The sequence below is a fragment of the Pongo pygmaeus genome, chromosome 21 (assembly GCF_028885625.2).
Source record: "Pongo pygmaeus isolate AG05252 chromosome 21, NHGRI_mPonPyg2-v2.0_pri, whole genome shotgun sequence".
Classification (NCBI taxonomy): domain Eukaryota; kingdom Metazoa; phylum Chordata; class Mammalia; order Primates; family Hominidae; genus Pongo; species Pongo pygmaeus.
In genome coordinates, this window is record NC_072394.2 from 62,559,835 (window position 1) to 62,586,487 (window position 26,653).

At 32.8% G+C, this 26,653-nt stretch overlaps 1 protein-coding gene across 1 annotated transcript in view; it reads right to left on the reverse strand.

Moving 5' to 3' along the window:
* SYCP2 (synaptonemal complex protein 2) overlaps window positions 1-26,653 on the reverse strand; it is a 67,639-nt gene that overhangs the window by 9,706 nt on the left and 31,280 nt on the right. Inside the window, exons 18-34 of the mRNA XM_054467160.2 lie at window positions 23,061-23,160; window positions 22,068-22,228; window positions 20,162-20,231; window positions 19,782-19,839; window positions 19,230-19,363; window positions 18,652-19,088; window positions 13,380-13,507; window positions 12,593-12,629; window positions 8,741-8,811; window positions 8,586-8,643; window positions 8,083-8,138; window positions 7,610-7,667; window positions 6,970-7,138; window positions 4,730-4,767; window positions 4,103-4,273; window positions 1,994-2,192; window positions 584-789 (exon numbers count right to left, since the gene is read on the reverse strand). Coding sequence (XP_054323135.1) covers window positions 584-789; window positions 1,994-2,192; window positions 4,103-4,273; window positions 4,730-4,767; window positions 6,970-7,138; window positions 7,610-7,667; window positions 8,083-8,138; window positions 8,586-8,643; window positions 8,741-8,811; window positions 12,593-12,629; window positions 13,380-13,507; window positions 18,652-19,088; window positions 19,230-19,363; window positions 19,782-19,839; window positions 20,162-20,231; window positions 22,068-22,228; window positions 23,061-23,160 — 2,151 coding nt within the window. The remainder of the gene's footprint in view (window positions 1-583; window positions 790-1,993; window positions 2,193-4,102; window positions 4,274-4,729; window positions 4,768-6,969; window positions 7,139-7,609; window positions 7,668-8,082; window positions 8,139-8,585; window positions 8,644-8,740; window positions 8,812-12,592; window positions 12,630-13,379; window positions 13,508-18,651; window positions 19,089-19,229; window positions 19,364-19,781; window positions 19,840-20,161; window positions 20,232-22,067; window positions 22,229-23,060; window positions 23,161-26,653) is intronic.

Sequence of the window (26,653 nt, forward strand, 5' to 3'; positions counted from 1 at the left end):
TCAATACTCTTGCCCTTTGGCAGTATTGTTAAGTAAAATAAGGGTTACTTTAACACAAGCACTGCAATACCTCTACAGTTGATCCGATAACCAAGATGGCTACTATGTGACTAACAGGCAGGTAGGGTATACAGCAGCATGGATACACTGGACAAAGGGTTGATTCACATCCCAGGAGGGACAGAGTGGATGGCTCAATATTTCATCACACTATTCAGAATTACACACAATGTAAAACATATGAATTGTTTATTTCTGCAATTTCTTGTTTAATATTATCAGACCACAGTTGACTGTAGGTAACTGAAACATCAAAAAGTGAAACCACAAATAATGAGAAACTACTGTACTCTCCTGCTACCACATTCTTCCTCCTGTATAGCTATACATTTATTTGTCTGTTAGGTTCACCAAGACTGGCAAGTATCTCTCTCTTGTCATTATGTCCCTCTCCCCCAAGACCCTAGACCAAACCCAAAACCTTAAACAGACTAGCAATGTGTATCTGATTAAGATGATAGGGAAAATAACATACTACCTTCAGATATATCTGATAAAGAGAAAAATATATATACATTCTCACCAAAAACAGTGGTCGTGGAATTGGTGAACAACTTTCACTTGCACACAGGAAGTTTTTCTCATTGTTTTTGGGTGACTTTATTGTACCTCCAACTCCACTGTTACTATTTAAGGATTCAAATGATGAAGTTTTTGGATAAGGTGATATAGATTTTGTTATGCAGTCATAATCCTGAGTAAAATCCTTTTCTGTTATTTTCTCTATACCTACATTGCATCAAAATAAGAAAACAGATGGCAAGCGTTATCACTGATGTCTGCTTTAGAAATAGCATGATTAATTTAAATTCTAAGAATATAAATTTGTCAAATCTTCAAATCTTAGCTATATAAAAGGATAGCTTTAAAAATATGAAGACCAAGTTATATTTAAAATATTTATCAGACTGAAAAACAGTAATGGCTGAATTTAAAATGTAACCACAAGAACTTTCAAAACATTTTCCAACAAAAATATCTACAGTACGACCTGAAATATAAGGATCAACCTAAGTATTATCTTGAGTATTCTGACATCATAGCTGATTGTGTTATATATACACATCACAACATTTTATGATTGAAAAAGGCTTGAGAAATCATCTGCTCTACATCTTTCACATAAAAATTAGAAAATTTACTGCTGGAATAAATCTTAATATAAATAAATCCTCAGACAATTTTCAGATCAAATCAGGGCAGGTACATCTGTCTCCTGAGTATGTGCTTATATGAAATTTCATAGTGGTCCTTAGTACTGAGAACACAATAGGTACTTTAGAGGAAGCAGAAGTATACCAACTTGATTTAAGTCTTGTATTTTAACTGAAATGATTAGCATTTAGAAATGCTTTAACATGTCCTTACAAGGAAACAAAAATGGTATAAAAAGGGCAAACTTATACTTTCTATACTAGAAAGGCATACACATATACCAGAGTTCCAAAGAATATGAATTTTTCTTTAGCAATCATTTAAAAATAAAAGCAAAACCTCAGCTGTATATGGTATTAATCCACTGTGGGTCCACAGAATGAGCAAGATATTCTTTGGACTTTTGTCAATGAAATGTAAATAGAAAAAACAGAATTCTCCATAAATTCTCATGTTTTTAAATATATATTGAGCTAAAAAAAGCACATTAAAATTAAGTACTTATTTAAGATTGTTATAATTTGTGAATATATATTATTTTCCATATTAAAGCATTTGATCTTTAACTTCCTAACATGAAAAACATCAGTATCCTAGTAGCATTGTTCCCATGTTATCAAAAGTCAAGTTACTAGCATTAATTAGCTTAACAATGAAGTTTTAACTACTATAATCATAAATACCCCTCAAAATTAGTCTTAAAATTGTATTTTCCCATAATTAGAGTTATAGAAAACTATTGAATATTCAAGTAAAGAAAAAACGAAGTTATACTGACATCTCGTTACTTCTATAGATGATGGACTGCCAGATAAAGATCTGGGAGATAAGTCAAGGCAATTATCTCGTATAGCATCTTTTAGTAGAGATGAGTTTTTCCATTGTTTTGATAGTTCCTTTTCTGTTTCAGCACAGAAGACTTTCTGTTGTTTCTTTGGTAGCTTTACCATTTTCATTCTGGAATGGATATTCTCCTCCTAAATGTATCAATAACTTTCAAATTATACTCAAGTACAAATATTTACACTTGGACACATAAATTATATTCAAATATTTATTAAATGTTGTATATTACCACATAAAGGCATAACAAGGACCTAGACATGAGTAGTGAAAGACTTTCTAATATACTAGAAGCCATAAGACAAATTCACAGGAGAATATAATACATTTACTATAATAAATATCTTAAGAGACACAAATAGCCTTCTTTGAGGGTTCAAAGATTATATTCAGTTTAGGGAAATTCGAAAGCATTCCTAAATTGCATAGTATTTGAGATACTAAGGAGTTTGTGAAAGAAGGTAGAAAGGGGAAGACATACTGCGAATAGAGAAGACTTTGCAAGAACAGAGGGAGTGGAGAAGCACAGGTCTTATTTGGGAGTCACAGGTTATACTATCTGACCATTTCACAGTTCTGGGCATACACTGGAGAAGGGTAGAAAAATGCTTGGAATGGCATTTTGATGCTTTGAATATCTGACAATAGAGATATTTTTAGGGTCTTCCTTTGAAGAGGGATAAGATGAGAGGTGGCTTGAGAAGGTATATGACTATATGTATGGTAAACGTCCTTTAAGAAGTGATAGAAGGCTGGGCACGGTGGCTCATGCCTGTAATCCCAGCACTTTGGGAGGCCGAGGCGGGCAGATCATGAGGTCAAGAGATCGAGACCATCCTGACCGACATGGTGAAACCCAGTCTCTACTAAAAACACAAAAATTAGCTGGGCGTGGTGGCGCGCGCCTGTAGTCCCAGCTACTAGGCAGGCTGAGGCAGCAGAATCGCTTGAACACTGGAGGCGGAGGTTGCAGTGAGCCAAGATGACACCACTGCACTCCAGCCTGGTGACAGAGCAAGGCTGTGTCTCAAAAAAAAAAAAAAAAAAAAAAAAAAAAAAAGAAGTGATAGAAAATGTAGACCTAAGTTAGGAAGTCTTTAAAGTATTTTGGGTAAGAGATAAGATTGCAAACAAGAAGAGATGGAAGTTTATGATGTCAAATCAGCACACTGTACTGTTCAGAAACCTATCTTTAGTGCCAGACTCTCTGGTTTCAAATCCTAGACCTACCACTTCCTAGTTGTGTGACCTTGAGCAAGAGCCTCAATTTTCTCAGTTGTAAAATGGGATGACAATAATAGTACTAATTACCTATAGTACTTATGAGATTTTAAGACATTAAATCTGTAAAGTGCTTAATATAGCAGTTGGCACATTGTAAGCACTACATGTATTTATATACTATACAAATACACTATATGTGTATATGTACAGTGGTTACTATATATAGTAATATATGTATTAAGTGTATATATTTTCCCATAATTGGAGTTATAGAAAACTACTGAATATTCAAATAAAGAAAAATGAAATTATACTGACATCTCATTACTTCTATAGATGATAGACTGCCAGACAAATAAATAAATATTTAACTTTGCTTTCAAGAACAGGTGACTGGGAATGTGTCTGGACATTATGAGACATAAGGAAGAAGTCAGGGATGGTGACAGGTGGGCCAGTATGTGGGAAGAACCTCAGACACCAATATTTTGCTTTCACTCAACAGATACACAGCTTCTCCATGCTATACTTTATTAATGCCTAATTTTAGAAGATTAAGTACTTCTCCATTTCAAAGATACTATCATAAAGTTATAATTTCACTAGATTCAGACATCTGTTTTATAACAAAAATGCCAACTTATTACAAAATTTAGCATTATATTGCCTAAGGGCAAATTTCTAGAATTATTATTTAAGTTTTGTCATATAGGAAGTTAACTCTTAAGAAGTAACAAGATAAATTTGACATTTTTTACAAAAATACATATTTAGTATTTTAAGAGGCTTTTAGAAATTAATCTGAACTGTATCTATTTACCTTTACTAGTAAGTTCTCTTTAAATGAATGTGAAAATTCTTGTTCACACTCTGATTCTGAATTTGAGAGATCTTTATAATTTTTTTTTGTTTTGGTTGCTTTTCGTGGAAGTCTGATTCTTCCTTCCGGAATTGTCTTGTCTGTCTTTTTGGTGATATTTTTACTGGGTGTCTTTAGGAGAAAAATTCCTGAATATTAGATCAATATTTGAGGTACAAGAAATACAAGCAATTTGCTATAAAATTGGCACTGTGACAAGTTTTACATAAAATATTTGTAAGAATGATTCTTGATTAACATACTTTAAATTAATGGATTTTATCTTCCCTTTCCAGTTATCATCTTTACCATCTCTGTCTCCCTTCCATTAAGTCCCCGAGGACCCTGATATATACTATCTAACTGAAGTAAAAGATTTAAAAAATACCTAAAAGCACAGAATAAAATGGAGTCAAATAAAGGCCAATATGATTTAAAAAGAAACAGGAGAAAGTGTGCAAAAAGAGGAACAGGTACATAAAACACATAACTGATAACAAGGATAAAATTATGAGATGATGAATTATTTTTATATGACAAGAAAAAATAATTTTAAAGGGATGTTTGAACACAAACTTCTTGGCTTACCATTTTAGAGCTTGGTTGTCCCTTTTCCAAGGATGATCCTGCAATTCAGAAAAATAAGGTTAAATTTTCACAGTAAATAAGAATAGGCATTAAATTTATTAGAACATCATTTCAGCATATTTAAATTAAAATAAAAAGTAGTAAGTTTTTAAAGCATGTGTTAGCATTTAATAAGTGAACCTCCATGTGGCCTCAGGCCACCAGGATACCAGCCCTCCTGACACCATAATCTTCTCCTCATCTCTTCTGCTGAAGAATCTGACCTCACAATACACTATTTTGGAAGCTTTTCCTTTCCCAAAACTTTTTAGTAGCCCAACTGTACACCACATCTCTGACTGGCACCATCTTTAAACTCATTCAAAAATGTAATTTTCAAGAATTGATAACTTTTACTGTATAGTGTTTGGTATGATATGAATTGCCAGTTTTCCTCCCTCTCCTTTATTTTATAGAACTTTTTAAACATATAATATGTCAGCATAAGTTATAAAGTTAACACCTATAAATCCAACACTCAATTTAAGAACCAGATTGTGTATAATGCTGAATCTACTTACGTATGCTCTCTTATACCATCCTCCGTGTCCCTTCTGCTAAAAGGTAATTACTGTCCTGAAATCTGCAGGTCTTAGTTACTTGCTTTAAAAACAAGTTTTATTACACAGGTATATATCTCTAAACAATATAATGAGATTTATAAAATATCATGTCCTGTATAATATCCTATGATTTATTTTCCATACATCACAATGTTAATAAGATTTACCCATATTATTGATAGCAGCTTTAGTCCCACTTCTTTTTTGCCTTTCAAGCATAATGTTATCTTTCCAAATAGTCTCTGAAACCCTAAGAAATAAGATTATCCAAGCAAAGGAAGCAAAGCTGTTTTGGAAGAGAGGTCCTCTAATAAGTCAACTCAAACACATTAACTTGTAGTTATTCAATAATTTAAACAAAAGAAATCATACAGAATTTCAATTTCATAAGTTAAATTTTATAAATATTTAGTGATGACACTAACTTCTAACATCTTCCTGAGATCTCTAATCTTCTACTTTATGTTATAAATGTTTTTATTTGTACATCTTCCCACTAGACTGTAAGCTCCCTGAGGGCATGTGAATCTTACTATGTTTATCTTTGGCGGCTTCAAGGTTCAGACTATGATGCAATCTAGCCTCATCTTTCACCATTTTCCCATAAATATGATCTATGTACCAAATACCTCAATACTGCATTCCCTGAATATACTATGCTATTCCATACTTCTCTCCCTTTAATATATGATAATCCTGCTGCTTTACTTCCTCATGTATCTGGTGACCTCTCAACTAAATTTCAAGATTCAGCTTCATTTCTAAACACATGCCAAAATTCACTTCTATTTTTAGGTAACTACTGGTTATTTTTAATCCTGAAATAAAAGCTGATGCCCTTAAAATAAATATACATTTAATTGAAAAGCACGGAGTTAAGTCTTCTTTTAAAAATGCAACATATAAAATCTTTGTTTTAGCAAACGTTGAAACTGATGTTCAGCTATGAAAATGGTAATTCTCTCTAGCCAAAATTTATACCTGAAACTCTTACCAACTGCTTCAGGAGATTGACTATCACAAAGAGAAAGCAGAAGCCACTTTCTAGGAAAGTACTTTGTGGAAAACTTAGACCCCCAAAAAAAAATCTGGAAGAAAATTGTTTTCCTTTTGATATTTTTTTTGTGTCTATATAAATTCCTAGAAAAGGATGCATGTTGGGTGCAGCAAGAAGATGGGATATTTAGTAAATATATATATATATACACACACATAAATATATATATTTTATACACACACACACAAATGTAAATACATGTAAATATATATAGGTTAGTGTCAAAGTTCAAGCCTTGGTCTTAAAGGTGTTGGGTTCATGAGTACTTGCTATATTATTCACAATAATTAGCTAAATAACTGGATAATACTGGGCCATGAGTAGACAAGTGACGAGAATCATGAGCCAAGGATAATGATAAGTCATAATTTGTGTCCCTAAGGTCCTATTAAAAATAAAATTTAAATATAACCATATTACCAAAATAAAACAAAAAACATAAAACTGTAGTGTTTTGTCCTATCCATGAAAGTATGTAGTAATGAACAGTCTAAATACAATAAGCTTATATAAAGCATTTTCAATAATTGAAATAAATTGTAAAATCATTTGCAACATTTATCCAAAAGATAATTTCTTACTTGATTTTCCACTTTTATGATTCTTCACATTTTTATTTCTGCTATAGTCTATTAGCTGTGGTTTTGATTTTGGTTCTCTTAGCCAGCTTATATCAGTCTTGCTGTCATCACATCTGTACTCTGTTTCAGTATCACTAAACAGATTTTTCTTTTGATGATTTGTTATAATCTATAAAAAAAAAAGTTTGAAATGCATGAAGAAATACTACATCTCATTATGTCATGCAAGGTAAGTTAAATCAAAACAACAACAACAACAAAGAACAAAACCCAAAACAGGAAAACTAACTTGTCATTTCTTAACATCCTAAATAACCTATCCAAGAAAGTCACTTGGAAAACCAGATCAGATAGTCATATTTGTATTTTGGTGTTGATGTTGTTAATTCAAAGTTAAATCAAAACAACTTATTTCCAGAGAGGTATAACCTAATAGTATATATATTAAAAAAACTAAATGTGGCATTTCTTTTATTAGATGATTACAAATAGCTAAAAGACCATAAGAAAATTCATAATAGGAATGTGGATAGTTGCATAAATATAACAATCAAAATATTTTTGTTTTCTTGTTTTTGATAATCTTTAACATTAAGAGAAATACTATTTCTAATAGACATATTGAGATATTATAACTTACTTTTTTATCTTTTGTTTTGACAGAAGATTTAAGTTCATCATGATTCCTTGGACCTACCCTTAAACAAAAATATGTATTAATTAAAAAATACCCTTCATACTTGTTTTCTTAAGGTAATACACAATGGACAATTAGACCTGAGTTTTCAGTCTTAACTTTTTCACTAATTAGCTATATTATTCTGGCCAAGCCACTTATCCTCTCTGACTTCAGTTATAAAGTAACTATGTTGGATTAAAGAACTACTAAGTCTTTTCAGCTTTATGATCTAGGATATACAACTAATATTCAAAGTGATGATAATTTGCATATTAATTTAAAGAGTAAATGTTGAAGTAACAGAATCATAATGGGAGTAATAATGACTAGCATTTTTATTCACTCTTCTCATTTGTTAAAAAACTGTAAGACTGGGAGGAGATATTTAAGAGAAAAAAAAGATCAGAATATTTTAATCTAATAAAAATACCTACAATCTAATTGACTTATCCACACAGGCTTCTTTAGCTGTAGCTTGAAACTCTTGGATCTATATTGTAAATAAACAAAAAAAAGAGGTGTCAGTATCAAAATAAACAAGAATTAAAAGGAATAAACATAAAATCTAGTTTCGCTTCACAAAATCATAAGATTTGACATAAAATTAACTTTACTACAATATTTGTATTTGAAAAGAAAATACAATACAGCAAAAATAAAATAGTTTTTTTTTCATCAATAAGAAAGGCGATTTTCATGGTAGTGAAGGCTTTCTACCCCACAATTGCTTGTTTTTCTCTACCTTATTCCAAAACAAAAATTAAAAAAAAAAAGCCACCTAAATATACATAGGCTGGTTATCCAAAATATTATTACGTATTTCTTAAAAATTTTAAAGCATATGAGGATGCACATTAAAAACATACTATCTAATAACTGCATGGTAAATACAATGTAACTTCTGAGTAAATACAAAGTATCTTGATTTTTAGCTTACTCCAAGTTTTATGATAGGGTCATCAGCTCCATTCAAATTAAAATTGTAAACATCATTCCTGTGAAAATGAAGAGCAATATTAGCTCCACTTAAAATAAATATGTGTAGTCTCTTCAAATATGAAGAAAATGAAAAATATTACAAAAAATACTTACACTGGGCATTCAGAAGTAACATTAACAAAAGTAGTCTTCAGTTTTCTGTAGCTTTTTTTCTGAACTTTTTCCTGAATACAAAAGAGGGTTATAAAAAAATCATTAAATGGCTAACAGGTAAGGTATATGAAAAAATGCTCAACAGCACTAATCAGAAATGCAAATCAAAAAATGAGATGTCATCTCACCTCAGTTAAAATGGCTTGTACCAAAAAAGACAGGCAATAACAGATGCTAGTGAGGATGTGGGTCTCATACACTGTTGGAATGCAAATGGTGGTACAACCACTGTGAATAACAGTGTGAAGTTTCCTCAAAAAACTAAAAATAGAACTACAGTATGATCCAGCAAGTTACTGAGTATATATCCAAAAGAAAGGAAATCAATATACCAAAGAGGTATCTGCACACCCATGGTTACTGCAGCATTACTGAAACCTAAGTGTCCATCAGTGGATAAATGCATAAAGAAAATGTGGTATGTGTATATACAATGGAATATTATTCAGCAATAAAAAAAGAATGAAATCCTGTCACTTGTAGCAACATGGATGTAACTGGAGGCCAAAGTAAAGTGAAATAAGCCAAACACAGAAAGACAAATATCGCATGTTCTCACTCATAAGTGGGAGATAAAAAAGTGAATCTCATGGAGATAGAGTGTAGAACGGTGATTATCAGAGGCCAGGAAGAGTAGGAAGGAGTGGGGGGGGGGATCTAAGGGATTAAAAAAATATATATATAACCAGTGAAATGTACACTTAAAAATGATAAAGATGGTAAATTTTATATGTATATTTTACCTCAACAAAAAAACTTGTACATTACTCTATGTGGCAAACAAATAATGTGCATTTTTAAATATTTTTCTAGTTGTGCTTCCACTAACATAAATCTTACATTTGTAACATTCTCCTTAAATTGAATAAAAATATACGCAAAATAAATTAAATCACCACCCATAAATACAATTGCACTCCTAGGGCTGGGCACAGTGGCTTACACCTGTAACCCCAGCACTTTGGGAGGCCAAGGTGGGTGGGTCACCTGAGGTCAGGAGTTCAAGACCAACCTGACCAACATGGTGAAACCCTATCTCTACTGAAAATACAAAAATTAGCTGAGCATGGTGGCATGCGCCTGTATTCCCAGCTACTCAGGAGGCTGAGACAGGAGAATTGCTTGAACCTGGGAGGTGGAGGTTGCAGTGAGCCAAGATCACGCCACTGCACTCCAGCCTGGGGGACAGAGCAAGACTCTGTCTCAGAAAAAAAAAAAAAAAAGTTATCTGCATTCCTATGTTCATTGCGGTAGTATTTATAATTATCAAAACATGGAAACAAAGTATTCATTGACATATGAATGGATAAAGAAATTGTGGTGCATGTATATATATCAAGAAATATTATTCAGCCTTAAAAATAGTATATCCTGAAATTTGCTATAACACGGATGAACCAAGACAAGAGGACATTATGCTAAGTGAAAGAACCAGACAGAAAGAAAAATACTGCATGATCTCCCTTATATGTGGAATCTTTAAAAAAAAAAAAAAAGTCAAATCTATAGAAATAAGATAATAAAACAGTGGTCACCAGAGGATGGCAGGAGGGAAGGAAAAAAGGGAGATCAAAGGATACAAAGTTGCAGATATGTAGGATGAATAAGTCTAGAAATATAATGCAGAACATGAGGACTATTAATAGTATTGTATAGTATACCAACTATATATAATACAGTATTGTATTATATAATAGGTTGTTGCACCAATCTATTATATTTGGGATATTTGCTAAGAGTAGATTTTATGTGTTCTTGCCACATACACACAAAGATGAATGAATACATTAATTTGATTATAGTAACCATTTCACTATGTATATCATGTTATACACCTTAAATATATACAATAAAAAAACACTTTTTTAAATATTGAAGACTTAAATAGTAAAAATATAATAGAAAATATTGTAAATCTAATAAAATCCTTTAACCTTAATACTTACTGACATTGTTGTTATGTAAATAAATGACCTCCTTACTGGAATTCTATAAGCTAAATTTTGGTGATGCCATGATCACAAACCAAGCATGCTTCTACTTTGTTTTGGACTCTCATTTGCTTTAAACTCTTAAATAGAAAACTTTGAGAGAGGCTAAGGTTTATGTAAAATCTCATGTAAAAGAGTCAAAAATCTATCAATTAACTAGTATTGTTAGGAAAAAATATGTGTTAAATTATTCATACAGCCTACAACTAAAAATATATTCAACCAGATCTCAAAGTAGTGAGGGCAAAAAAAGAAGTTAAATAAAATAACATTTAATAAATTAATTGTAATATACTGTATTAAAGAAATGTACTATGATTAAATATCACTAAATAATTGATTATTGATCACAAATAATTAGTAAGTTAGAAATATTAAAACGTAAAATATTAATTTTATGTTGTGATTCATCTTCAATTTAGTTCTTTCCGTTATTTTATATAGAAGTATTTGCATTATTTTAAAAAGGTTATCTCTCAATATATTACTCCTCTGATCATTTATCTGACTTATCCTTCCCAGTATGATTTTTTACCAGTGCTTGCATACATATGTTCATTCACCTGTTGCATCGTTTGTGTGTTGTTACAGAATATGTAAAAATGAGCGAAGATGTTAAAGAAGTTAAGCAAAAGGCAGCAATGGTATTATAGAGGATACAAAGGTGAGCACAAAAATATTACAGAAAATACAAAGATGATTCAAAATAAAGTATAGTGAAAAAATAGAAGAAAAAACCCATGAGTAAAACAGCAAAAATAAATAAAAATTTAAAAAGGTACCAAAACACTGTATTGTACAGATTCAGAATTCTTGCCAAATGGGTTGAGTCAGGGCATCTTGGAAAGTTTTCATAAGGAAGGTACAAAGAGAAATATTTTAATAATCAGATAAGAGGGTGAGAGAGCCTGCTGACTCAGTTCGAAGTTCATTGCAAAGGGAGAAGAAAAAGAGAATAAATACTTAGGAAAGACTTACTTCAGGAAACCTCAAGTTATGTTTCAGTTAAACATGACATGCCTAGAAAATTAAGAAATAAGACAATCTTTTAAAGGGACAAGTGAGCCAGTCTATGTGAGCCAGTCTATGTTTCCATTTAATTCAATAAGCAACAGGGACCAAAAAAAGGTTTCTGAACAAGAAAGTGGCATGATTGGAGCTGTGTGCTTTAGAAAGAAAAAAAGCTGGTAGTGAATGTGATGTAAGGATTGACACAGAGAAATGCTAGAGGCAAAGAAAATTATTAACACATAAAGCCTATTGTAACAATCCAGAGATTAGAAATCAGAACCGAAACTGGGCTAATAGAAGTTGGCCTCGACAGGGGAGAAAACATTCAAGAAGAACTTATAGAGGGTGAACTTCAAAACTTGAAATATTAAGTGGACACAGAGAACAACTGTAAGGAATCAGAAAAAAGATAATTTATATTATAAGACTGGATAAAGAGTAAAGGTTTTTTTAAACAAAATTGGAACTTCAGTAGGATCTAATTGTTAGGAGAGATGGGATCAGCTATTAAAAAAATACACACACACGATAAGGATATACTGAATCATGTACCAAAAAGTAAAAATATTACGCTCATATGTATAAAAGAAGCTTTTTATTTGAAAAACAGAAGGTTGGAGGGCTATTTTGAGTACTTGCTATTAAACCTGTCAGTGGTTATCATCATTCATTTAGCAATATTCTAAAAACATCGTATCAAATTCCATTTTACCACTATGCTATTTTAGTGTTTATGGTCAAATATTGAGTTTGACTATAGATTTGGTGAAGTTAAGTAAATAACACCTACCTTACTGAGTTGTACAACAGGTTTGTTTGAAAAACCACTGTAAAAAAAGATTTTGTCAAAATTGAAAAAGCAAATCAGTATCAACAGAATATTTTTCATAAAACTCATTTTATTTAAGATAAACCATATTTGTCACTAAATTTATATTCAATGTTAAAAATAACCAAAATGTAACAGTAATAGTCTGATAGTTTTGCTACTTCACTCACAGTAAATAGCACTTATAATAGAGCATTCGAAGCTGAATCATTAATGCAGCAGAAAGTGTGAATTTAAAATGAATGATTCCGCCGTAAGAATCATTTATTCATGACCTATAGTAAGGCCAGAATTAACATAAACTTGAATTAACCACCTGATAGACTATAAATAGACATTTTGTAATAATCTTTGGAAAGACTGCAAAGAATGTACTATTTACTACAAAAAAACTCTCATATCTGGTTAAATTTTGTATTTCATTAAGCAATGTATTTAAATATATTTATTTATTCATTACTAGATTCAGTAAGTACAATGTCTACATCCTAAAGATTTTTAAAATGGTATGTTGTGTTGATGTGTTTTTTGATCCTATATAAAATGTAACTAGACAATAGAATGACAAATTTCAAATTTAGTTCCCTTCCTGTGTAAACACCTACTATTTATAAAAGTATTAAGTAACCATGTGTTTTCTACTGAAGTTACATTATCTGAACCTATGTTTAAAATTAACCTTTTTAAAATTGTGTAATATAGTTGTATCTGTCAGAAAAATATTCATGTCTGAAATTTAAGAACATACCTGTTAATCAAAGACTCCTTTAATTTTCTTGTAGACTTGATGTCATCTTTTGTTTTGTATCTTTTATTGATTTGGCTTATCAAGGATTCTGCTGCATTGGTAAATTCTTTCCCTTTTGACTTTTCTCTCTGAAAAAAAATTGTAAGTTACTTTTAAACTCTACCAGTTAATCTTCAAAGGAAAAATAAAGGCTGAAAAAAACTTTTAAGATAAATCTGGTTCTATTTATACCTGCAAAGAGAAATAAAGAGAGTCAAGTATTTAGTAACTTTGAGCTTTGTTAGGCATTAAAATAACTCAAGATAAATTTTATTATACTTTAAGTTCTAGGGTACATGTGTACAACATGCAGGTTTGTTACATATGTATACATGTGTCATGCTGGTGTGCTGCACCCATTAACTAGTCATTTACATTAGGTATATCTCCTAATGCTATCCCCTCCCCCCTTCCCCTACCCCACGACAGGCCCCAGTGTGTAATGTTCCCCTTCCTGTGTCCAAGTGTTCTCATCGTTCAATTCCCACCTACAAGTGAGAACATGCGGTGGTTTTTTGTCCTTGTGATGGTTTGCTGAGAATGGTCTCCAGCTTCATCCATGTCCCTACAAAGGACATGAACTCATCATTTTTTATGGCTGCATAGTATTCCATGGTGTATATGTGCCACATTTTCTTAATCCAGTCTATCATTGATGGACATTTGGGTGGGTTCCAAGTCTTTGCTATTGTGAATAGTGCCACAATGAACATACGTGTGCATGTGTCTTTATAGCAGCATGATTTATAATCCTTTGGGTATATACCTAGTAATGGGATGGCCGGGTCAAATGGTATTTCTAGTTCTAGATCCTTGAGGAATTGCCACACTGTCTTCCACAATGGTTGAACTAGTTTACAGTCCCACCAACAGTGTAAAAGTGTTCCTATTTCTCCACATCCTCTCTAGCACCTGTTGTTTTTAACAGAACTGTGCAGAGTGCTTTGTAGACATTTTAAAAAATGTTTCTACCCATAAGAATAAAAAACTGAAAAAAGGAGAAACCATTTATTTGAAAAGATCAATAAAATTGATAAACCTTTAGTCAGGTTAACTAAGAAGAAAGAGAAAAAAAAAACAGAAATTACTATCAGAAATGAAAGAAGGGCCATCACTGCTGATCACATAGACATTAAAATAAGTCAATATTATGAACTCCATGCCCGCAAATGTGATAGGCTAGATGAAATGGACCAATTCCTTGAAAGACACAATCTACCAAAACCTATGTAAACAGAAACGGATCATCTGACTAGGCCTATATCTATTAAAGAAATGGAATGAATACTTGATATCCTACCAAAACACCAGAAAGAGTTCACTTGTGAACTCTATCAAACATTTAAGGAAGAAATTATGCCAATTCTCCACAATCTTCTACAAGATTGAAGAGTAGGAACTACTTCCTAACTTAGTCTATGAGGCCAATATCCCCTTAACACCAAAACCAAAGACATTACAAGCAAGTACAAACCAATATCTCCCATAAACACATATGCAAAAATCCGCAACATCAGCAATATTAGCAAATCAAATCCTACAATGTATAAAAAGAATTATGCAACTATTACCAAGTGGATTTTATTCTAGGTATGCAAGACTGATTCAACATTTGAAAATTAATGTACTCCATCATAACAGGCTAATTTTAAATAATCAATCAATCAATATAAACTGATACACAAAAAGCATCTAACAAAATCCAACACAGATTCACAATAAAAAACCCTTAGCAAACTAGGAATAAATGGAAACTTTCTCAGCTTGATAAAGAACATCTACAAAAAGTTACAGCTAACATCACACTTAATGGTGAGAAACGAGATGCTTTTCCTACTAAAATCAGAAACAAAGCAAAAATGTCCCCTCTCATTGCTTCTTTTTAACATTGTTCTGGAATTCTTAGCTAATGCAATAAGACATAAAAAGGAAATAACAGGTATATTCATTGGGAAAGAAGAAATAAAACTGTCTTTGTTCACAAATGACGTCACTGTCTATGTAGAAAATCTCAAAGAATTAGCAACAAAACTACTGGAAGTAATAAGCAATTGTAGCAAGATTGCAAATCACAAGTCAACCACTTTCTTATAAACCAGAGTCAACCACTTTCTTATAAACCAACAATGAACAAGTGAAGTCTGTAATCAAAAACACAATATAATTTACATTAGCACTGCCAAAAGAAATACTTAGATGTATATCTAACAAAACATGTACAAGAGAAAAACTACAGAAGTCTGATGAAAGAAATCAAAGGAGATCTACATAAATGAAGAGATATTCCACATATATGGATAGAAATCTCAATATTGTCAAGATATCAGTTCTTCCTAACTTGATCTATAAATTTAATACATTCCTAGTTGAAAGAACAAACAAGTGGAGCACAGGGGAATGGTAGGGCACTGAAGCTATTCTGTGTAATACTGTAATGGTAGATATGTCACTCCACTACATATTTGTCAAAACACACAGAATGTACAACAAAGCATGAAGCCTAATGTAAACTAAGCACTTGAGTTAATAATCATTATGTATCAATAATGACTCATCAATTCTACCAAATGTGCCACAGTGATGCAAGATGTTAATAATAGGGGAATGGGTAAATGGGTATATGAGGAGTCTCTATACTTTCTACTCATTTTTGGGACTAAAATTGCTCCAAAAATAATTTTTTTAAAAGTAAAAGGACTACAAAATAAGAATTATTCTCAGCACAATTTAGATAACTTAGTTTTAATAAACTCCAATAGTATTCTTAAAGATATGAGGTCTCCTGATTTTATATTTACTTTTCTCTGGTTATCAGGCATATAGGTTTTTTAATTGTAGTAATATACACAAAAATTTAGTAAACACAAAATTTACTATTTTAACCATTTTTAAGTCCATATGTTCTTATATATAATAGGTACTAAGTTATAATCCCCTTAAGATTATCAGAGTGGTTTACTCGTCTTGATAGAAATGTACCAAAAATGAACCTTCTCCAAAATACTGTATGATTTCAGAAATTTCAGTATAATTGGAGCCAGCCTGGCAAATCTGTGCCACTGAACTACAGAGGTTGCTCTGGGGTGATCCAGTAAGTAGAAAGACAGTATCAGACAGATGGCTACCTTAGAAGACAGTTATCATCTAGCACCAGGTTAGAATGATGATCATTAAAAAGTAAGGAAACAACAGATGCTGGAGAGGATGTGGAGAAATAGGAATGCTTTTACACTGTTGGGAGTGTAAATTCGTTCAACCGTTGTGGAAGACAGTGATTCTCCAAGGATCTAGAACCAGAAATACCATTTGGCCCAGCAATCCCATTACTGGGTGTATACCCAAAGGATTATAAATCATTCTACTATAAAGACACATGCACATGTATGTTTACTGCGGCACTATTCACAATAGCAAATACTTAGAACCAACCCAAATGCCCATCAATGATAGACTGGATAAAGAAAACGTGGCATATATACACCATGGAATACTATGCAGCCATAAAAAAGGATGAGTTCATGTCCTTTGCTGGCACATGGATGAAGCTGGAAACCATCATTCTCAGCAAACTAACACAAGAACAGAAAATCAAACACCACATGTTCTCACTCATAAGTTGGAGTTGAACAATAAGAACACATGGACACAGGGAGGTGAACATCACACACTGGGGCCTGTTGGGGGGTGGGGGCCTAGGGGACGGACAGCATTAGGAGAAATACCTAATGTAGATGATGGGTTGATGGGTGCTGCAAACCACCATGGCATATGTATACCTACGTACAAAACTGCACGTTCTGCACATGTACCCCAGAACTTAAAGTATAATAAATAAATAAATAGGTAGGTAGGTAGGTAGGTAGAGACAGTGATTCATGAACTGGTGGGAAATTCTAAATAGGATACAGGTAGTGACTCTATAAAGGACTGAAGACAATTTCTGAAAACAGGAAGTTGATTTTTTAAAAATCAGAGCACAGCTTAGAAAAGATTATTAAGGTTTTGTGCTCCCAGAAAAAAAAAATGACTAGCTCAGGGAAATTATGTGAAATTATTCTAAATACCAAAGAAAGCAATTTAAAATTTAAAGACAGATCTTTGTTTAGACAAAAAGAACCTTATTTCCCCTGGGACTGAGGGAAGAAAATAGCAGCTAAGATGAGAAACAGAAAATAACATATTAGGACCCAAGAAAAAAAAGGGACCCAAAAGAATATGATTAAAGAAGAAAACAGCCAAATTAGGCACAAAAAGTGAGCTGCAGGTGTGAAAAACATTTTAAAGGAGGCTGGTCAAGACAAATTAAATAATGCCTAATTATATACAATTGCAAATTATCTTTTAAATATAATTTGCACATTGAGAGGTTACATCGTGTGAACATTTTACATTGACTCTAGAAATTTGGCTTCCCAGGTATCAGCATTACTACAGAAGATAAATGAAAATAAAAGCCTATAAAACCTGGATTATTTTAGAAATATCAAAAAGCAGATTGCATTACTTGCAGTGGAAATGTATTCTAATTAAAAATTTTTTCTTAATCTGCATTTTGATAGTTAAGAAAAAATGATTTACCCGTAACTGTTACAAAAAAGTAAAATTTTCTTCCCTGGAAGTCTGGTGGCAAAGTAGCTAAAAATGTCTTAGAGATGTTCTCCAGAGATGATTAATCTGAAAAAGAAAGTGGGAGCTCTAATAATGATGAGTAACAGTTACAATAGAAGACAGTCTCTTCCAACCCATTCACATACTTTCTTGCAAAACCTTGTCAAGGTTAAATGCATTCATCCAAAAAATATTTGAGATGCTGTGTGTAAGGCTGTCCTAGGACATGCAGGAAAACAAATGTTGAATAAAACATAGTCTATGGTTACACTCAAAGAGAGGAAAAAAAAACCATTTATTAAAAAGAAAGGTAAGAATTATAAGAAATGTACAAACATTTCTATATCCAAGTCAAAAGGAAAAAGTGGGAGGAACTCAAAAAGAAGAGATAGGAACTGCATGGTTCATTAATTCTACACATATTTACATGTCTGATATGTGCCTAGTACTGTTCTATCAGAGCTACGACAAGGGAGAGCTGAGTGAGGAATTCTGAGAGTCTGGGCACTGAATTAAACAAGGTATTACACATGTTAAATATGTAGCAATTAATCAAGTTTGTTTCTTATGTTATCAAGGAGGCATCTTATGGATATGCAGAAATCAAAACACACTGAAAGCTCACCACTTTTTTTTGTTTCAAATCCCAGGAATTAAGCTCAGAAGTCAATTCTTTCTCTGCTTTTCTATGACTTTGCACATTTTTGCTAGCAGATGGATTTTTATCGCAAGTAGCAGTATTCACATCTTTTGACAATATATATTTCTTCCTATATATCAGCGATTCTTCAATTGTCTTATTTAGGAGAACCGATTTAAAAGTAGTTTCAGATTCAACAGGCCAATCACTCTGTTTGGCATTTTCAGTATTTTTCTGCCCTGAATATTTAGGATGATTTTGTTGTTGATTGTGTTTCTTGCAAACTTCTACTTCTGCTTTATCTATTTTGATATGGTCGGTTCGTTCTTTCTTATATTTCACTTTTCCTGTTCCTTCAGAATTATGATCCGATATTGAAGAGGATGATTTTTGTTTAGTAAGTTTTTTATTTATAACAATATCTATTGGGGAAAATGAGAAATTAATTCTTTTTAAATTAATAAGTTGACATATGTAAAATTTGTTAAATTTGTTTTAATACTTGTTAGACATTTGAGGAAATTAACACTGAACTATTACATATAGATAAAACTAAGTTTCACCTTGATTCAATGTGTCTCCTGACGAAGTACTTGCTCTTTGGTTATTACATAGCTCAATGTTTGTTACAGGTGTCCAACATGCCCATTTGCTGTGCATTTTATTTCCACAGATGTTGTCTAAAATACCAGGTAATCTAGAAAATAAATTAATTTGCTTAATGTTACAAAACATTAGCCTATGACTTTAAGATCTTGATTTTTAATGGAGTCAACGTTTACTGAAAGCAATTACTTATGTGAAAATAATGTGGAAATATATCTTATCTTACATGTTCTACTGTATATTTAAACTAAGTTATATTTCTACACATTCATTGTTTATACATTTTAAAAATCTCATTCATTTTAAGTCTCTCCACTTGAAAAGAGTTATATTGGACCATATGGGGAAAAAAAACCATATACATAATTCCCCATTGTGCTGTCATAACACTTGAGAGATGATTAATACTACATTCTAATCATATAAAGTCCTTTTCCTCCAAATCTGTTACAGTCACTAAAAACAGCATTAGTATAGACTAAATGATTTGATGGTTTTCTCATACTTACATAGTATGATCTCTTTTTTCCACTGCCTGTGAATCTGGTATAACATCCTGGAGTTCACCTAAATAAAACAAACATTATAATATTTTCATTATTTTCATGCAGTTGGCAGGGGGATAGGGAGGTTAGTATAGAAATCTATAAAGGTTCACATATTGGGATGAAGGGATTGATCGATTTTGCATCCTCTCTCAAACCCAAACTTCTGGGGAACAAAGGTTGTATTATTTCCTTGTAACCTCAAAAATTCCTTGCACAAAGTCAAAGAAATTCTTTGTAAATCTTTTTCAAATCAATGAAAGCCAGTGGGGTTAAACGGTAATACAGGCAGAAGTATATACATTTTCTAAAAAAATGACTAAATTAAACCACAAGGTACTTACTAAAATTTTGGTTTGGGAATTCAACGTTCTTATGTTCTGTGTTTTCTACACACTTAGCAGTTTTGATATGCTGTGAACACAGGAAACATGTTACGTAAACTTAAGATGTTATATGAAAACAACCTAAACGTTAGAGTATTAAGGTTTGAGTCTTTTAAAACAAATCTGCCTTGATATGAAAAGTTGGATACTATTTTTATATATTTCCTAAACATTATGCCAGTTTTTGAATATTCCCTATCCTGAAACACAAGGAAACTGTCACTGCAGATGAGGCAGAATATTGCATAAATTTTCTGATCACATCCACAGCTAGCATAAGAATTCAATTTTCATCTATAACTGACAATTTCTAGACTCTCCATGAGAAATCTCTCCTGCTGCTGTTGATTACATAGCCTGCTTTATCTATTTTGATATGGTCCATTCTTTATTTCACTTTTCCTGTTTCTTCAGAATTATCATCAGATATTGAAGAGGATGATTTTTGTTTAGTAAGTTTTTTATTTATAACAATATCTATTGCATTGCCCAGGTAACTTCTTTCCTACAGCAAGCTTCCCTATTTCCATAGCCAAAGATACACACTTAATCCAGATCAAATACAATCTGTCACTATTATCAGAAAAATATTCCCTTTAGTCTAAGGTATTTTGCCTCATCCTGGCTGCCTTTCCTTCTTACTCTAGCCAGTGATTCTCCACACTAGGAGGGGAACATTATGGAAATACACAGGTGTGGTTTGGCTTGTCACAATGACAGAGGGGTTCTCCTGACAATAGGTAAGCATAATCCTAGCTAGGATGCTTATCATCCTACAACATTTAGGACCATGTCGCACAACTGAAAAATAATCCCCTTATTAAGAAACGCTTAGACAACTTGAACTATTACTTTGACTATTTTCTTTTAATATCTTCAGCTCTCATACTCTATCTTTCTACCACATACCCATTTAAATTAAAAAAATAGAATCCATCATCTGTTCTCATCTTACTATTAACACCAAGGCTACTAAGCTTTGAGAAAATTGTACATATTTATGAACACATTTATGCTATAAAATTCATAGTCATATTTAAACTGGGTCCTCAACATTGTCTAACACTTATTCTTAGGCCTCTCCATTACCTTGCACATAGCTTTACATGTCCCTGAACCCTGTACTTCAACAGATCTCCAGGAGAAACTCACCACCTTCACACTTCAGAAAAAACAAAAGCTATTAGATGTTCCTCCTTTACAAGCTTGTCTGCATCGCTGATCACCTCCTGTTTCTCCAAGAAACTATTCTCTCTTACCCATTCCTGCTCTGTCTTTTCAACTACCTGGAACAAATGCCCTTCTCCTCAATATCCATTTGACTCTTTATTGACCTTTCAAAAGTCAGTTTACTCTCCATATTTTCTTAAAAAGCATCTCCTGATCTTCACCCTCACGTCTAGCTATGGGGTTAGGCACTTGACCCTCTACTTGGTTCCTACTGCATCCTATATGTGTACATCTGAGAATGCTTATATAACTTAGTATCTAATTTTCATGCTAGATTTTGAGAAACTTAAGGACACAGTCCACTTGTATCTCACATTCCTATACCAGAGCCTTCCCCATAGTAGTCACTAATTTGTGTAATAAACGAAATAATTATGGCAGGTTCATTTATGCTCCCAAATGTGTAAATCAAGTTATAGTGAATTAATATTCACAAGTCTTATTGTAAGCACAGTAAATGAGTCATATGCCAGAAGGACCCTACTTTCAAGGGCAATAAATGATATTTAGGGGAAAAAAGGTAATGCTTTAAACAAAATGAGACACTTGCAGCTTGCAAAAGGAGTTAGCTCAATACATATTTCCACAATTACTTGAAAAAAATATTTTTAAAATACTTTCAAGGTAAAGTTACTTTGTCTGTATTATCTCTTCTATGTCTTCCTTCTGATGATCTAGATTTCAGTGATGCAGCATTATCCATTCTATTTTCTGATGTTTGAGAAACACTAGGTTTCTCTGCAGAACTCGTCATTTGCAGTGGTGGTTTAATTCTTCTTCTTCGAAGTGGTATTGCTAAAAAGGAGGACAAGGATTGCAGATTTTTCTTTTTTTACCTATTGCTATTATTGAGGTACTTTTCTGATGAGGAAGGTAAGAAACAAACATTCTTAGATGGTTCCCAGGTTTTGGGCTTAGATAATTAAGTGAATATAGATGCTATCTACCAAGAGAAGAAGTGAAGGAAAAATTTGCAGGAAGGGTGGAAAGATTAATTTAATTTTGGACCTATTAAGTTTGGGGAGCCTGTCAGATACTAGGCAATTGGCCAGTAGGCAACTAGATTTTTAGAACAGAAGGTCAATGTTAAGTTGTCATATAGACTAAGACTTTAACTAGTACACAGTATCAGGTTTTTTAAAACTTTTATTTAGCTCTTAGTATATATATCAGGCACTGTTTAAAGTTTCACTAGATTACTTATTAAATGAGTGATTTTTATTTAACCCTCTAAACAACTTGATAAGATAGATACTTAAGTGCCACTTATAGAAAAAAAACTGATTCTAAATTTAGCTAGAGGATATCTGTACAAAGTACACAGCTGGAAGTGGGGAGCTAAGTCCACCTGGCCTGGTTAATTCAGTGTTTTAACCAGTAAGATATGCTGTGTCCTGCTTAAATTATAATAAATTATTAATGTTGAATATTAGTATTTTGAACACTGTTCTGTTCGTATGTTAGCATTATACTTTTCTTCCCATTAGAAGACATTTGTGGTTCATATTTTATCAATTTTTATATACCAAACTTATCCTTTATGTAAATTATGTTCAGAATTACCTTAAATTAAAAAATGCCTCCTTTAAAATAATTATTAGAAATCTTTTAAAACTATAAAACTTACAAGTGTTGCTGAAAAGTACTGGACTTCTCATAGTGTATCTATCTGCACCAGAAACAATCATTGATGCTTCAGACATTTTTCTTTTGTGAGGAGTAATTTTCTGAAACCATGATGAACAACAACCACTGTAAACACAGTCTTTTTGAAATTAAATATCCTACAATTTTACTTATAACATTTTGCCTTGATACATGCCAAAGATATATGTTTTTTAAATAAAACAACACAATATTCATAAATTTCCATGTTTTAGGCTGATATGAAAGGTTCATTTTCATGTTTGGTATTAAATAAGTAGCTAAAACAAGTAAGGAACATTGTTTTAAAGAATATTTATAGAATATCCATACCTATGAAGTACAGTACCTTTATATGCTAGCTGAAAATATTTTATCAATATTGAGTTAATCTAGTTAACCATAGCTTGCAATTTCCTATTCTGTATCATGAGGATAATGTTTGGATTACATAGTTATATAAAATTATTTTGAGTGCTTTCATGTTAAGCTTTCTTCAAAACATTCACACATTTTTGAAAATTGTACTAATAATCTGTGAAGACTAAACTGGAGTGAAGTAGCTGCAGGAATTCATAGATTCAGTGGCACGTAATCTAGTGGTTTCAATAAAGATTTGTTTTCTCCCATATCATCTCACACTGATTTATAAGAGGGACAGAAGTAGATAAGCAGAGGCAGGGACTACAAGAGACAGGAGTTTCAGAGGATGCCATATTAAGAAGTAGATGGTGACATACTGCATAGAAGCATAAAAGAGCTGGTTTTAAGGCACCTGTCCCTAGAACAGGGGAAAAAATGATGCAGTTGTGAGTGGGTATGTATATGAAACGTGAGGGAAGGATGGAAAGGATAAGAGAAAAGAAAATTCTAAGATTAACTAGAAAACAAGCTTCTGAGCCAATAGATTTTTCTTAGATAAATTTTTAGTGGCATAGTGAATGGGACATGAACAGTTACTTATTCATATAAATGCCTCAAACAGTTCATCCTTGTTGAAAACACAGCACAGGTATTTAACAGTAGTATGGTGTTTTTCAAACTTTGGTGTGCTTAAGACCTTTCCAAGAGTTTAAGATTCAACAGATTTAAGGTGGGGCTAAGAATCAGCATTGTTAATAAGCACCCAACATGATTCTGATATAAAGACACCAAAAATAGCTTTCATGTGCTAATTATCTAGGGGAAATAAATGACACTTTTAATTGAGAACAAAAGACTAAAATACAAAATAGTAACATAAACATGCCAAAATATATGGAAGTGCCTGTGAGAGTTATAGTTACCTAATGGTGAGAGATTAGTAAAAACTGAAATAATCAGGCAAAGCTCCATGAAGAAATCAAAAAAATGGGCCGGGCGCAGTGGCTCATGCCTGTAATCCCAGCACTTTGGGAGGCCGAGAAGGGCAGATCACCTGAGGTCAGGAGTTCGAGACCAGCCTGGCTAACAAGGAAACCCTGTCTCTACTAAACAACAACAATAAACAAAAACAAAAACAAAAATTAGCCAGGTGTGGTGGCAGTTGCCTATAATCCCAGCTCCTTGGGAATCTGAGGCAGGAGAATCACTTGAACCCAAGAAGCAGAGGTTCTGGGAGGCGGAGGTTGCAGTGAGCCGAGATTGCACCACTGCACAGCCTGTGTGACAGAACGAGACTCCATCTCAAAAACTAAATAAAAAGAAAGAAAGTGGAAGACAGTGTGGTGATTCCTCAAGGATCTAGAACCAGAAATACCATTTGACCCAGCAAATACCATTACTGGGCATATACCCAAAGGATTATAAATCATTCTACCATAAAGACACATGCACAGGTATGTTTATTGCAGCATTATTTACAATAGCAAAAGACTTAGAACCAACCCAAATGCCCATCAATGATAGACTGGATAAAGAAAATGTGGCACATATACACCATGGAATACTATGCAGCCATAAAAAATGATGAGTTCATGTCTTTTGCTGGCACATGGACGAAGCTGGAAACCATCATTCTCAGCAAACTAACACAAGAACAGAAAACCAAACACCCCATGTTCTCACTCATAAGTGAGAGTTAAGAACACATGAACACAGGGAGGTGAACATCACACACTGGGACCTGTTGCGGGGTGGGGACCTAGGGGAGGGATAACATTAGGAGAAATACCTAATGTAGATGACAGGTTGATGGGTGCAGCAAACCACCATGGCACGTGTATACCTACGTAACAAACCTGCATGTTCTGCACATGTATCTCAGAACTTAAAGTATAATAAAAGACTTCCTACAAAAAAAAAGAGAAAGTGAAAATGAACGAGACTTGCAAATGTAGTATGCTTTAGATGGGTAAAGGTAGAAAAAGAAACAAATAATGTTAATGAAGATCTAGAGGCATGAATGAACATGGCATGCAAAGAGACAGTAAAGCAAACTACCTTACAAAAGGGGAGAATACATACTACAGTTTTAATAGAAAGGGTAAAATTAAATTATAGAAAGTCTCAGAACTGAGCCAAAATTTATTCAGTCAGTGGGGTGAACACAGAAATCACAAAGCTTTTGGAGTAGAAGAATGCTATCAAGATACTGATATTTAATGAAAATCGCTGATTATATGGGGTATCTCATAGGATAAAACAGTGGTGACAAAGTCCTACGAGCAGGCTACTGTGTTAACCTAAGTGTGCTGAGATGAGCAATGGTAGATGAAATAAGAAAGAATGGATGTGAGACACAGATACTATGAAACAATAATCACAAGCACCTTGGTTCCAGACATAAGGGGAGAAGAGGCTGGAATAAAGCATATTGCCAAAAAAATTAACAGTAGCATTACTGAAATACAGACAGATGCAGATTTTAGGCAAAAGATAAAATGTTTGAGCTTAGACTTCAGGAAAGGTATTGAAGAGACATACAAATGGAAATACAGAAAAACAAGTAGAGATGCAGCTATAGAATTTTGAAGAAAAGTCTGCTACATTTTAAGAGCTCACATTACGAACATGAAGGAAGCTCTCTAAGAAAGAAGGCAACAGGATGTTCCAAAAGCTGGATATCAAGGTTTTGGGTTTAGAGCAAACCTACCAAGAGGTATGGAGAAAAAAGTTTTTCTAATGTAGTAATAGAAGCAGAAAGGGAACTGTGGTATACAATGGAAGCTGAAGGAGTGGACCTTAAGAAACAGAGGGCTACCGACAATGTCAAGTGTCACAGCAAGGTATGGTGGTAGGGGTTCCATTTATGAGAAATTGTTCTCTTGGATGTGACCTAGAGGAGGTCCTTCAACGGAAGAGGAAGAAAAGGAGTAAAAGAAAGAACCTCATACTTTTTTTGTCCTCATGCAAATAAACAGAACATTATACATTTCTATTCTACATTATAGCCAAATGCAATGATAGAACAAAAAGGATACATTCAAGAAGCAGGTTATCTTATCTATCTCCAATTTGTAATTTACAACTGTAAAGTATATCTTGTTTTAACCCCATACATGTACACAATTTGCTAAGACACACACTATCTTTTGTTTGCATTTGTCAAAGGTAGGAGAAAAACTCTGAAATGTGATTGATCAAGGCCAATAATAT